A 15,634-nucleotide genomic window follows, 5' to 3' on the forward strand; every position below is an offset into this window, starting at 1 on the left:
CTTTTCTGTGTTCAGACTGTGAAAGCCTGTTTCTAGCAGGTTTGTCCAGTCAAGAAACAGAAAGAAGAGACATGAACTTAATATCAAATCCAGACAGCTCAAACTTTGAAATGTGAATACTGGCTATTTACTGCTTTCAAAAAAAAAAATAAAAATAAAATCCAAAACATGCTTGACAAGATCTTAAGCAACTTGCTGTAATTATGAAGTTAATCCTGCAGTGAACAGGACTGGGAGACTTTTTGAGGTTCTTTCCAATATAAATTATTCTGTGATTCAGTGTAACAGTATTTGAAAAGATTATTTCCAGAATGATTTATTGGAAAGTTGCAGTTCAAATTTTTACAGGAATGCAGAATTCTGTTCAACAAGAAATATCAGCAGGTGTATAGGCATTAATTGTATGTTATTAGGAATTACACATTGAAAAAGTTATAGTTCAAGTTTTATGAGCCAATTGTAACTGACATCTTTATAATAAATACACTCATTTAAGGTTTGAAATACTTTTTTGCTGCTGATCAGTCTCTACTGTGAAGTTTGTGTTTGCAGGGAGAACTAGATCAGGAGAGACAACAACACGAGGCAATGATTGCTGCCATGAGAGAAGAGGAAAAATTCAAAGTTGACAGAATGGCTCGTGACTTGGAAATAAAATGGACAGAAAATCTTCGGCAAGTATTAAATTTTTACTTTGTTTCTCATTAAAGAATAAAAGAATGTGTTACATGCAAATGTAATAGCAAATGAAACTTAAAGCAAAGTTTTCTGTTACTTAAGCTTTTCCCATTATTACTGGTTTCTTAATTCTTTTTAATTTCTTGCACAAGGTCCACTGCATTTCAGTTTTTTGACCTTTGCCTTTAGACAGGAGTGCAATAAGCTTCGTGAAGAGTTGAGGCTGCAGCATGAAGAGGATAAGAAGGCAGCCATGACTCAGCTGTTGCAGCTGAAAGAACGTGAAAAAAATGCAGCAAGGGATGGATGGCAAAAAAAAGTTGAAGATCTGTTAGACCAGGTAACTATGGTCTCTTTGAGAATTGGAAAGCCACTACAATTTAGTTGCTTTTGGTTTATTACCAATTAACTACAAGAAACTGTGACATCAGTCTTTGAAATGAAATTTGTTATCATAATGCTTTTTAAACCTAATCATTATCAAACTTTTTAAGTCATATATGAAGATTCCTTAAAATTATATGAATGCCCTTCTTTACACTAAATATGCATAAAACTTTCTACAGTTCTTTGAGGGTGAGTGGGAAGATGTTGACAGTTTGACCTCTTCACTGTAAGATTTTTTTATTTATTTTCTGTCTGCTTACTTATTCTATTGTAAATATTTACCAGTGCTAATTGTTTGGACTTGGAGGTATCCCTTATCTTTACAATAACAACACTGTACAAGTTACTAAAAAGTCAATGTCCCTCTGTTTCTACACGTTTATTACAGCTATGTCTTCTCTTCAGTGACCTTGAACATATACTGAGTTTTTAAATTGCAACTCGTATTTATAAACTCAGTTATGTTAGATAATTAACAGAAAATACTTGCTTTGTACTTTTTCCAAACCATAAATGCTATAGAACTGATTTTATTGACTACGGTTTGAAAGAATGGCTGGTAATGAACCAAATACATTTTGAAGTAAGAGATTTTAGAACTCATTAAATGACTGTGATTTTAGGATGTTATTGTGGGATGTCTTTTAATTTGCTGTCTAATTTGAGAAGTCAAATAACTGAACATACACTTGATTATACACTTTCTTATAGGAACACATAACTATTTTGCTGACAAGGGAATTTAAGCTTGTGAAATCTTGTGGCTTAAGCTCATAAAAGCTGGAGGTCTTCAAAGTTCTTGGTCTGTTACCTTTTACAACATGAATGTAATAAGACTTGGACTAATTTAATTTTAAGTTTCACTTACTGCCTTTACTCAAGCTTCATTTACTTTCTTTACTTCTACCTATAAATATCGTTTTCTCTAAGAAAGTACAGTTCGAAAGGGTTATGTTAAACTTTCCATAGTCTTAACATAATTTTCAAATACTTATGTCTCCCTTTTAAAAAGTTCTGTAATCAATCTCACCTACAGTTTCAGAATGGAAAATTAGTATGTTGCAAATGAACAATTTTTTTCTGCATGTGGAAGAAATTTTGGAGTTAGAATGCTAACTGTAATAAAAAAGATTTTACTAGAGAACTTTCACACATAGAAAATGGTCTGCATATGCAAATGGGGGTGGTGGTGGGGGGTGGTGGGGATTCCACTCCTTTTCCTGTATTGAAGTGCTGCACCGTTTCGTAACAGCATGTGCACTTAGAGGACTAACAAGATACTAAACCCTGGGAGTCTTCACTTTTTTTTTTTATCAGCTGTTGCTTTTCCATAGTAGTGTATGAGTTGGATAGGTATTTCATAAAGATCAAAAAGTTATTATTGGTGGTAAGGTGTTAAGCTTTCCTCTGTAATAATCTACATGTTATCCTTTACACCTGGAGAGAGAATTCCAGGCGATAGTGTACACTATGAGTAACCTTAACTCCTAGAGAAATGGATTTGTAGTAAGTTTCTCCTGACTGCAGCACACAAAGCATAGCCTGTGAGAGTTGCACTGAGCTTAATCATAGAATCACAGGCTTACTTGGGTTGGAAGAGACCTCAGGAAATCACCTAGCGCAACCTCCTGCTCAGATCAGCCAACACTGAGTTGGAACCAGTTTGCTTAGGGCTTTGCGCAGTCAGGTCTTGAATAGCCTCCAAGGCTGAAGATTCTACAGCCTCTCAGAATAATCTTTTCAAGTGCTTAATTATCCTCATAGTGAGTTTTTCATTCTTTATATTTAGACAGAACCTCCTCTTGTTTCAGTTTATAATCACTGTGTCTCACAGTGCACCACTGTAACGAGGCTGGGTCCACTATCTCTGTAATCACCTCATAGGTACTGAAAAGCTACTAAGTCCTGCAAAACCTTCTCTTCTTTAGACTGAACAAACCTAATTTCCTCAGGATGTATGTCCCCATCCCAGCCATCTTAGTGGGAGCTCTCCACTGAACTTGTTCAAGTTTATCAATGTTTGTCTGGTACTGGGACAGCCAAAGCTGAACAAACTGGAGGAGGTGGCAGAACATGCCCTCCAGCTGTTGTGCAACAAGTGCCAAGTCAAAGGGACTGGTCCCCTCCCTCAACCCACTGGTTGTTCCTACAGCCCAGTGTGTGCTGGCAGTCACTGCTGCCAAGCCACGCTGCTGATTCATGTTTGGCCTACAGTTAACCAGGTTATACAAAGCAGACCTGTAACCCAGTATGAACCAGTGCAGGGGTTTAGTCCATCCATGCAAAGGACTTTGCATTTGTCCTTGCTGAATGTTTTGAGGTTCTTATTGGCCCATACCTAAAACCTACGTAGGTCCCTCTGGATGGCAGCCCTACCTTTCAGTGTACCGTGTCCCCCCCACTGTCCATGCTCCATGCTCCACCTTCTACTCCTCCCAGTTTGGTGTCATCCACAAACTCCATGAGGGTACTACTGTTTACTCGTCCAGACCATTTATAAGGTACTGAAATGAAAAGGTCCTGGAACAGACACCTTAGGAATTTGTAAAAAGCTTTTGGGTAGAGTGAACCATTAACTGCTTCCATTTCAGCCTGATGATCTGGCCAGTTTTCATCCATCTGGTAGCCCGCTCATCTGAATTGTTATGCAACCAGATACAAGGATGTTAAAAAATCTCGCTAAATTCAGGGTTGTAAACATCCACTGATCTCCCCTCATCCACAGGTCTAGTCATTTCATCACAGAAGAAAATGAAAGATAGTATTTTCATTATGGAATAGAGTAGAAGATTTTTGGTATGTCTCATAATGCAGATTACTGTACACTTTGGTTGTATTGGTCTGGAATGATGCTGTTCTGAGTGGAAACTGCATCGGGCCTACTTTAACCTATAGGAACTACTGCAATAAACCTAGCTATGCTTGGCAATCTGTAAATGTGCAATAAAACTCTCTATCCCAGAGGGTTCACAATCTAAACAGACTGGAGATAGCGACAAAAGTGAGATTCTTCTGCTGTTTGAGATATAGATATATAAATGTAGTTACTGGCATTGGGAAGAATTCAAATTTCAGTTCATGAAAAGGATGTCTGTTCATACATGTCTCTTCAGCTACACGGAACTAGAACAGTCTGAGATACTGCTGTAGGGCTGTAGAATTGTGAACCTGTTACACCTACATTAGTAGGAAGATGCATTTAAAACTCATTTGAAAGGCATGAAGTCTGTTTCTTCATGCAATTAGGAAGAGCACAGACATGCATTTCCTTTGTGTAATTCTGATTTTTACACATGAAACATTGCTCTGATCTATACTAACAGTACTATACAGTGATTTATCGAAATAATACAAGACCATACAATGCTAAATCATTTGTAAGCTCCTAACTTGACAGAAAACGTGGCATGCATATGCCCTTTTTGTTGAGTAAGTGTCTAGAGCTTCACCGTTTAGTTGTATAGATGCTTATCAGAAGGGTTGAATTCAGAAATGTGATGAACATTTCATCAATAAGGGTACATAATTTTCTAATATGTATTGATGCATCTCAGATTTGACTTTAAAACAAGTTACAAAAAGGTGTAGCACCTAACTTGATGTGTAGGAATCGTTAACGTAAGCAAAGCATTGAAGAAAACAGATTTCAATGAATGGAGAGAAGTGATACAATATAGTTAAACTGCAGCCAAATACAACATAGAGCATGCCTATCTTGGAATGATGACTGGTGCTGGAAAAATATTACTAAAAATAAAATTTAAAAATATTCAATCAAATTTATGCTAATAAACTGTACTAAGCTGATTTGTTGTTTTTTTTGAAGTATGTTATACTAATCTAAATTTCTGCCTTCTACTAGTTGTTGTACATTTGATAGGTGAGATCTAGCCCTTGCATAAAGCAAGGTAATAGTTTTGGTTTTATACCAGTAATGCTAAGTGGTTGCTCATAGAATGCATGTTAGGTTTATTGTTGTTGTAACAGTTTAGCTTTGTTATGAGCAAAATAATTCTGTTGAGAGAAAATGCTATTCAGCTGATTAAATGGTCAAACGCATTCTTGCTGGTTGCAAAGCATCACTTACCATCTCCGGTTAAATGTGGTTGGTAAATTATTAGACCAAGTGTGTAGCTCTTATCTCTGATATGAGAAATTATTCTAGAAGATATAAAAAAAAGTGCTTTTCATTTTTTCCTGTAAATTGTACTAAGTACTTCTACATCAATCCCTGTGAGAGTTTCTTTATGAAAAATGTAGTGAAGTCAGACGTGTGAGCTCTTTTCCATTTCTCTTAGCTGTGTAATGGGCTTCTGATGCTTTTCTTAAAACATTTTACCACTGAGAAGGCTTCAGCCATTGATGAAATAGCAGGAATTTTCTTTTTTAAAGCATAAGCATGTTCTCTCTTCTGCCTTTATAGAAATGTTAGTAGTAAGTAGTACAGTGAGAATGGATAAAACCATACTGCATACACTTTGGTAGCTGTTTCGTTTTCCTGTGGGAAAGAATCTTTTTTTTTTTGAAAAAAAAACAACAAAACAAAACAAAAAAAAAACCCAACCACCAAACATTGTAGAAGTTTCCTATTCAGAGTTTGTTTCTATGATGGTGTGCTTCTTTTTAAACTGTCAAAGTAAGCATGAGAAACTGATTTGTATCAAAACATATTTTCTTCTGATGTAGATGGCATTCAAATTGTGGTTTTCAGAAAATGTCAAGCTCAGTCTTTAAAATCCTGACCACTGAGTGTACTCTTTGCTCATGAAATGGAGCGTTGTAGAAAAGCCACAGAGCTCCTGTGCAAGCCTGTGAGCGGCGGCTGACCAGGCTTCTCCCAGAGGGCAGGTCCTGCTCCCTCCTTACCTGCCTGCTTGGAGGTGCTTGTCACAGAGCTGACGTGCATCCACGTTAGCACAATTGGGAAACGCTACTTTCTTGTCCCAGCATAAGGATTACTAGCCTGTCCCATAGCTTGGGTAATCCTTGCTTTAGAAGATTTGCTGTCCAATGAATGCTGGAAACTTCTACAAGAAATAACCTGCACGTACCCTCTATCAGTTTCCTGAAAGAAGGGAGATGAACTTTCAGCACAGAATCGTTTTAATCTGCTTCCTGGCACTTGATACTGCCCTGACCACACTTGATAAAGGCTTGCCTGTCAAAAGGAGGAGGTAAACTTCAAGCAGGTCCCCCCTCAGTTCTCTGGTCCTGCTTGTATTCAGCAGTATCAGCACGGCTCCCGTGCCATCTAGCGGGCCAGGTTTAAAAAGCACTCGGTCAGCTAGAGTGCCGAAATCTGAAAGAATGACAAGAAAAATCATACCATAGAGGGAGCAAAGAGCAGAGGACAACTGGAATGCAGTTCAGGGTAAGGTTTTATCCTGTATTTGTTGGTTTTGCAAAGGAGCACCACTTTCTGCAGCTCTTGGAAACTCCTGGAGGTGACTACGGCTCTCGGAACTGTGGTCTTCATGGAGCTGTGCCCCAGGTCCCACCGCCCCCCCAGGGAGTCGGGGGTGCTTTGGGAGTTTCTGCCTACATCCAGTGTCCGTATATATCCTGCCACTCACCACAGATCTGGAAGAATCAATACACCTTTATTCCAAGTGGGAAACTTTAAGCAAGTCAAAAACTATTCTACATGAGCATGTGAATGATCCCGTAATCCGGGGTCCCTCAGAGGGCCGTCTGCCGAGGGTCCTTCCCCTTGCTTCATGACAGTCTGCACTTCTCCACAAAGGATCTCCCTTGCTCTGGGCTCCCTGTTCTGTGCAGAGATGTGATCCTGAAACTGGCTGGTGCATTTGTTCTATCCACATTGGTCATTGCTGTGTCTGAATCACGAACATGAAAACAAATGCCTAATGTCCGGTTGTACTCTCCCTTTTTCTGAGCTTTTAGTTATGGTGAGCCCATTCAGCTCACACTCCCCTCTTGTCACTATTTTACTGTTTCAAAGATTCTGAATGTAACGGAGGAAATTCATTAAAAACAATTTACAATTAAGAGTTACTCAGCAATACAGACAAAAGCAACAGAACAAATCAGAGTTTTCAAAGTATCTGCAGGGGCATACAGTAGAAATGATAACAGGTTAGCTTTGTTGCTCTCGCAAAAAATAAATGTGATACTGTACTACTTTTTCATATCTCTTGGTTTATTTTTTTTTCTCTCATGGTGTGGTGCTTAATTAAATTTAAAGATACATCTAGGCTGATATTTGAAATTATTTGGATATGAAGATATCATAAACTTGTCTATCTGATAATAAACTTCTAATTGGAATTTAATATTACCAGGGTTTTTTTGGCAGTGTTTGAGTTAGTAAATCTGAGGAGACTGAAAGACTTTTTAATTCTACCTGTCAGTGGGTGAAAAGAACATTAAGTCTGTAGTACAGTATTTAATTAATGATGCATGAGTCAGAAAAGAGTTTCATTTGATATCTGGTGTTATTTACCAGTTTTGGAAACGTAGAAATCTAAGCCAAATCCAACAGTAATACTATTCCTGAAATTAAAATTTTAATCTTATATCTATAAATGTTTTTCTCTTAAGTGTGAGAGAGACTCTGGCAAGACTGTTATCTTAAAACATTACCCTTGGCCTCTTTGTTCTGGAAGATAGTTGCTCAAGTTGTTTTTGCATAGGTTCAAAACCAATGAAAATAGGGGACCCTGGGAGGAACGAGAGATAAGTGGGGCAAAATTTGTTTGAGATTCAGCAGATGAATAAAATTCTAGATTAATGGCACTTCTTGACAGATACCTCTGTGCTCCAGGAAGGAGCATATATAATCTTTAAAATCCTGACAGCTTTATGACAAAAAGTAAAATGAAATGAAGCTCTAGTAGCATTCCAAAAACTTTAAAAATTACTAGGAGAATTATACTTTTTTCCCCACCCCCGACCACTGAACCTGTATTTTGTCAGATTAAAAGCATATAATCCAAACAGGTAAAAATGTGTCAAAATACCTAGGCATTTTGCCTTGCAGTTTGATAAACTCCTACAATTGGAAAAAGAGCGCTCTGTCTTTTTAAAGCAGCAAGGTAGGTACCCCACCTCATGCTGGCCTGAACACAGCACCTTCACCCAAGCTTGCTACAAAAACAGGAGGAAATCGGAGCCCATTGGACCCTAGTGACAGTTATTACATTTCAGAATGCCTTATATATCCTTCATTTCCCTCAACAGAGAACCGCTGAGTTTGAGAGAGAGGGAAGGGGCTTAAATGCTGCTTTTTCTTGCCAGAGAGGGCAAAATTTGATGCAGCTCTTCCATTCCTGGCATGTCACAAGCCTCAAGCCAAGTACAAAATGTTTTAGTAGGAAACAGCTGCTTTCCAAATCTCTGCAGAGTAGTCATCTGTCGTGTAAGCACTGCGCAGCCAGAGACAGTACATCTGCTGACAAATCAGTCTTTCTCTGCAAACCAAAGACATATCTCGAGGGAGAGTGTTGGGGTGGCGGTTGTTGTTGTTTTTAGCTGGATAAAACGGACCTATGCCAAAAGTCCCTTCAGCTGCTTCAGTAGGCATCTCTGAAATGAAGGGGTTTTTTTACTAACATCTGATAGATGCATATAGCTTTCTTCTTCAGAAAGGTTAGCAGCATCAATTGGAGATCATTCTTAAAATGAGGCAAAGACTGTGTAGCAACTTCTGTCTCCTTTGATATAACAGATAAAGTTGGATCTTCCCCTGTTTACGGATCTCAGGTATTCCACAGGAATTCCTGTTTGCCAGCAATATTTTGAGAATTCACTAAACTGTATACCGAAGTCAGACCTTGACACAATTTTACATTGAAATATCAATGAGAAAGTGTTACGTAACTGGTCTTTGGACAACATGGAGACTGATGCTGAAATTCAGTGATTTTTAGCCAAGAGAAACAATGAAATGAGAGAAATTCCATGCATCCAATAAGCAAATGTACTGCAGGAAACAATGCAACTGAATGAAAATGTGAAAAAGCCAGTGGTGCAGGAATTTCCTTCTTGAGGAAAATGACACCATCTGATCACCAAGTATGGCTCCTGTGACAGTCATCATGATGGGAACATGAGCAGCTGTTCATTACAGTAAGCAAAACCAACAATAGTTTCAAATCTCCAATTCTGTGCTTTACTACAACACATATTGGCCCAACTAAATTGAAAACTCTGCTCTTCCAGGAGAGATGTTGAAACAGGTTGGAATACAAATCTTTCCCCGTGTATTGCATGCAAGGTCTGCAGTCCTGCTGGGCAGCCCGCAGTGATTAGTGGGTTCTAAGGATGCAGCAACCTCTGCTGTTCCTCTGGGTCAGGGTGCAGTCCTCTTGTTTACACCTGAGGCTTAGCTGTGCGTATGCTGAGGGTGGAGAAGACAATACTTCTACTGAAAAATGAAATGCCAAAATCAAGTAAAAGCAGGTTAGCTAATAGATATATACTGAATAAAGATTTATTTTCTCAAGTTCCTAGACTTACAAGAAACAAATTCATTTGTACATCTTATAACTGCGAAGACTGATTTCAAAGAGAATTGAGGAAGGGTTTCTCATACCACAATAATATCACAAAACAATAATCTACAATTCCAACCTGTACAAGTAGAGTGATGGCTAAATCCACATTCTCTTCTTTTTTTCTCATCACTTCTCCCCTGTATCAAAATACAGAAAGTAATAATTATATTTACATTCTGTTTGCTCTCATCGCTTTTTCCCTAAATCATGGACCTTGCTGTGGAAGTAGTCATGATGATGTTTTGAATTTTTATGGAATTTCTTAAGAATACTTCAACCAGACTTATTTTGGAGTTCTGCACTCTGAATATCCTGCATAATTTTCAATATGGAGCTGCATCTGATTATATTGCTACACGTTTTGCTGGAGTCAGCCCCCATACCAATTGACTAGCCTATGTAATTCTAGTTTACTATTCTATCATGTATGTATTTAATGAAAATTATTTACTATCTAATAAAGGATAAAAATAATAAAACATGGTCAGGTTTTGTACTAATCGTAGTGAATACCTGTTTGATTTCAGTGATGGTTCACTACTACCTGCTTTTGAAATTAAGTTGGTTTTAATCTTTTAAAATATTCTGCAGGAATATTGTATAAGCATACAAGTTTTGATCAAAATTTCATTTGATAATAAATTGAATGCTATTAAAAAGTCCTCTTAAGTATTATTTCTGTATAGGAGCTTTTGTTGCCCAAGTTTGTAGTGTTGTCAAAGCAAGAAATTGCGTTTTCTTTAGTGGGACTTTATTCCATTGTTGTTGACTGAAAATCATCTTATTTTCACACTTGAAGATTTTCTTGATTGACGCATCTTTTCCAGTCTTTTTTTCCAGGACTGATGTTCAGCTAGCTGTCCTGTAATTGAATGCTTTTGAATAGTGCTACAATAATTAGACTTCCAGATTTATAAGGCACTTACGTATTTCAAGCTTTGTTAAAGATCAGTAAGCTGTATTTACTCTGCATTCAACATTGCTGTGTGTCTTTTTAGAACACACAGAAATGTCAAATGTGTAAGTTCAACTTTATTAAAAAATAACCTTTTTTGCCTGTGTGTAGTCTTTTTGCTAATAAGATCTGAGCATTTAATAGGTAATTTTTTTACACAAGATAATTACCATTCTCATTTCACAATCAGGAAATGTGGGTTGCAGAAAGATTGTTTTGAGCGATGTAGCCTAAGAAATTTGTGACAAATCTAAATACCGAACTGGAGAGTCTTAGTGCAGAACCTTCACTGAAAGTTCATTTTAATTCCATTTGTTTTCCAGATCTTTGGAAAACTTTCAAATTCGATGAAAACACACGTATTAAAATGGTTAGCCCATCTTAGTACTTTTAGTTCTAAGATCATTTTGACAGCAGGCTTTATTGGTGAAAGAAATCTGTTATTCTGCAAGCAGCGGGGGGCAACTGTCACTTTCTTAAATGGCCTTTTTAATAGGGTAGCCCTCAGAACATAGCTTCCCAAAAGTATTTTTACTTGGCATTTCTTTTAAGTGTAGAACATTACTAACCTTTCTGCTTCAGATGTAAAATCTAAATATTTCTTAGTTATCCTGCAGTGCTGCCTAGATATGTCTGTCAAAATTAAGTCCCAGACGTTCTAGAAACTAAACTTTTCTTTAACAAGAGGTCATTCCTGCTCTTAACAGCTTCCCCCCTAAACAAACCAGACAGATGGGAAAGGAAGCACAGAAAAAAATAGGTGGATTTGTTCAGGATGGCACTGTCAAAACCCGGTGTTGAAACCAGAGCCTTTAGGTGCATCTGTCTGTTGTCTCGTCTGCTGCAGTGTGATGCCTCCTGGTGTTACGCTCTTGCACAGAAAAATATTGCTTGTAACTCTTAGAATTGTAATAAGATAATATGGATATTCCACAATAATGTATTTTTATGTTGTGCCTTTTTGTAGATTCAGGAGAATGAATAATAATTTCTTCTTTTTGTATTTTGACAAAGTATGATATGAAAGTTCCCAACTGTAGGTAGGCTTCCAAGCTGGTGTCAAAATACCTGCTGTTTCCCAGAGAAAGCCATCTCCCCAACCGACCTGTGACAAAAGGGGAAACTGGTCATACTGGATTTGAAATTGCTTTCATTTCATTTCTGATGACTATTTTGTGCATATGCGTGGGTGCCTATCTACACCATTCATACATATATATACATAAAAACACACAGGCATTTATATATATATATGAATGATGTCTATAATTTGTATGATAAATAATATTTCATATAGAACATTTACTTGGCAACACGTTTTAGTTTTTGCTTTCCATTAGCAATCAACACCAGTATAAGTGGTATATTAAGCCATTTTTTTGCTGAAGACTTCCAGGAGGAATCTTTTATGTACGCATTTTTAAAAAGAAATAAAGGAAGTATTTTAATATAAATATGTCTTCATTACAGACTGAACTAGTTTTCTGCCCTTTAGCAGTGAAATTGATCTTTAATGTTATGTGTTTGATATGCTTGTGATATTTCAGAGACACAACTGACTGTTGATTGAGTCCTTACATAACATCTACCCTAATAGTAATGCAAATTGGTGTGCTTAATGATTTCTTCCCCAAATTGTTTGCTGTAAAGAAGAGAAAACGGTTGATTTCAAAGGTATTGAGCTGTGTAATACAGAAGTATATAGTAACATTATGTTGAAGATATAATGCTATTCTGTACGTTCAAAACATAACATAGGAAAATGCATCATTCCATTGTGTTCAGTAGTTCATATACTAAGTCAAAGCAATGTATTCATATTTTTTCCAGATAGTTTTCAACTTATTTTTCCCTGATCAAATTATAATTAATACTCTATGTTTTACTCTCCCTTCCTTATCCCTTTTTCTTTTACTTAGTTGATTTCTGAATGTTTCCCTTTATTCCTGTGATCTTTTCTTCATAGCGGCACTGTCTTGGTGAAGCTTTGCATAAATCTATCAGCAATGTAAGTGATTTGCACTTACAGCTTGTAAACAGGGCATGTTTGTGCTAATTAATTGGCATATCCTGTAGTACTGCTTCAGAGCTTTAGCCGATGAAATGGAATACATGGTAACATCTGAGAGGAAAACGTTCGCTGCTACTTATCAAAAGCTTGTGTACTGCATCCATTCATCTGTGTAAATGTACATACGTCATTGGACATCAAACACTACGTACACGGTCATAGTACAAGCAGCATTTTTATGTCGTTAAAGCAAGCAGGCTTCTGGGCAGTGCAAGTGTGTATTGCAGAGCTTTCTACGAAGCATGAGATTGGCGCTGTATTATAATTTGCAGTTTTGCAGTGCAAGTCATAGTTGTAGCCAAAATATTCTTCCTTTCTATTTTTTTTTTTTTAATTTTAAAATTCTTACCTATGTTTTTAATGCTGAAAACCTTGGGTGAACATATTGAAAGTTCAGAGAATACTGTTTAGAGGTGTTTTCTTTTGAATCCTCAGTACAGGAGTATATAGAAGTGATGCTCCAAAGACATGCAAAGGGAGGCACTAATGTTTTAAAAAATTTGTTTTTAAGGATATCAGTATAGGTACCGAATAATCAAAATAACGTTTAAACTTATGCACTTTTCTAAAAAGAACTGTTAGATTTTTAGTATTTGATGTACTTTCATTAAAAAAATCTTAATATTAGAAGGGTAGGCTAATCTAACTTGCTTGTTTAGAATCGTTTAATCCTCATTGTCCTTTATTTTCTGTATAGTCTATTGATGCAAATAGGCATCTCCATCCATCACATCCACCATCTGGTGGAATTGTGAACTGCTCATGAGAAGGGTATTCCTGATCTCTTCTGAGATGGTTTTCCAGCCAGGTGTCAGAATTCTCTTGACCATCTCAGTTAAAATGCTTTCTCCGTTTCCAAGAAAGAAATTAAATTTGTTTTGCCCTTGGCCCGTACTAAAAATATTTATAAATTATATACTGAGAATTATCAGAATTTGGAGCAGGAACTGAAGTGAGAGACAGATTGAACTGCAAGCCAAAACCACAATTTTTCATGTCATCTTAATGAAAAATAGGCTATCAGTGGAGTTACACTGATGTTCAACATATTTTCTTTTGCAGGTTGTGAATAAGTAAGGTGGGAAAGTTTGCAGCTTATAAAAAGTTATTCTGGGTGGGAGGGACAAAGATTGAAGAATTATAGAATAGCTATAAAAAGCCAATGGACCTGGCAGTGAAATGGCAGATGAAATTCAGAGTAGACAAATGCAAAGTGATACACAAGGAAAGAACGCATTCTAATGTCTTGTGTAAAATGACGAACCTTACCTTGACCTGTTACAACCAGAGAGTAGGTTTGGGGACTGATATATAATTCCATGAAGACATCACCTTAGCGCTCAGTAGAAGTTACAAAAGCAAATAAAACATTAGGAATATAGGAGACAGATGGAGAACATAGCATGTAAAACCATATAAATCACTATATAAAACCAGAGTTTACTCTCCTTTTAAATACCTTCTCCTGTTTTGGTGTCCTAGTCTTAAAAAGATGTAGTAGAAAAGGGGCAAAAGAGGAGAAATGTGATGAAAGATAGGAAATAGCTTTCACACAAGGAGTGACTCACTGAGCCAAAACAGTTCAGTATGGTAAAGAGTGCAAGGAGGGAAATGACGGAGAGCGACAGAAACACGAGTAGAACAGAGTATGTGAAAAAGGAACTTCTTTTGACTCCTTTCCATTACAAGTATTAGAAGTCATCACATCAAATACAGAACTTGCCATGGGACATTGTGGATACCAAAAGCTTTTGTTGATTCAGATAGTGGTTGTATTTAATTAATATTTTTTCCATTAATTTCCCCCAAAGTACCTCTTCTGGTTTTGAGAAAGATTTCTGGATGCTGGTAGACTTTGGAGTTCGGATCCCTACATTTATGCCTTGGCCTTGTTTTCCCTGGGTGACCCAGGCTGGCCATTTCTGGAGGCAGAACCAGATTAGACAAACCTTTGGTCTGACACTGTATAATTTGTATGTGATACTTATATTTAATGTACTTAGTAAAAGGCATTACATGTATAGTTCAGATTTCAGAGTGTAGTATAGGCCTTCACTGTACTTGTTCCATCGTAGCTAATATGTTTCAAAGGTATCTGAAGTAAAAGACTGTTGATACAGTATATGTAGAAGGTATATATGCCCAGATGCAAAGACCTGGTGAATTTGAAATGCAACGAGCCATGCTTATTTCATTCAAATTAATTTGCTTGTTTTGTTCTAGTGCTAATTTTCCTTTAAGCGTAGCTTTTTTCTTTCAAATCTGCTTGAGCTTGCCATTCTGAAAAAAATCCAAACTACGTTTGACAATAATGTTCATGCTGCAAGCTGTCCTTGGTATGCTGCTGTTAAAATTTTGTTAAGTGGCGGGGTTTAATGTTCTGTAAATCAATAAATTGATGTGCAATGTCATTATTATCATAATTAATTTTAAGATACGCTGAATCAAATGACACTATCAGACTTTCACTTATAATTCAATTTTGTGTAATGCTCTGAGGCTCAGAAAGTATCCTTGCTGATTCAAATTCTGTGTCACATGGATATTATATTTTTCCTTTCTTTGCGTAGCACGTAAGTGGCAAAATTGTCTTTTGGTTAAATCTTGTTTCCAGAATTGGAGGGTCTCTCATGTTTGGCTCTAAAGGGAATATAAGTTTAGTATTTTTAGTCTGAAAGGAGGCTCTCTGATGTGAAGAGCAAGTATAACATTATTATAAAAAGAAAATGGATTTTTTTCAAGGAGTACACCATACTCTAATGTTTTAAAATGCTTGTTGGGTGAAGAGCATCATTTATAAAATCAAATTTTTTTGATTAAAAGATGAGTATTTCTGACTCATTGTGTAGATCTTAGATCTTGTAAACTAGCAGAAAAATCACCCTCATAGTACTACTGAGCTAACAAAAAAAAAGCGTGCATGGAGAATTCATCAAGTGTAACATTTTATTTCTGATATAGAGTGATATGCTACCATTATTTTGTAACTGAGAAAACTACCGGTGAGATGGGATAATATCATATCGA

At 36.8% G+C, this 15,634-nt stretch overlaps 1 protein-coding gene across 9 annotated transcripts in view; it reads left to right on the forward strand.

Annotated features, from left to right (window-relative positions):
• The window catches only part of FAM184A (family with sequence similarity 184 member A), an 81,676-nt gene that overhangs the window by 44,548 nt on the left and 21,494 nt on the right, over positions 1–15,634 (forward strand). For 6 of the 9 annotated variants that reach the window (XM_080389516.1, XM_080389517.1, XM_080389519.1 and 3 more), the window contains exons 8-10: positions 553–678; positions 872–1,018; positions 12,503–12,544. In XM_080389516.1, coding sequence (XP_080245642.1) covers positions 553–678; positions 872–1,018; positions 12,503–12,544 — 315 coding nt within the window. The remainder of the gene's footprint in view (positions 1–552; positions 679–871; positions 1,019–12,502; positions 12,545–15,634) is intronic. The other 3 variants (XM_080389518.1, XM_080389515.1, XM_080389512.1) reach the window with 1 other exon arrangement.

This window comes from Falco punctatus (genome assembly GCF_963210335.1).
Source record: "Falco punctatus genome assembly, chromosome: 5".
In the NCBI taxonomy this organism is placed as follows: Eukaryota; Metazoa; Chordata; class Aves; order Falconiformes; family Falconidae; genus Falco; species Falco punctatus.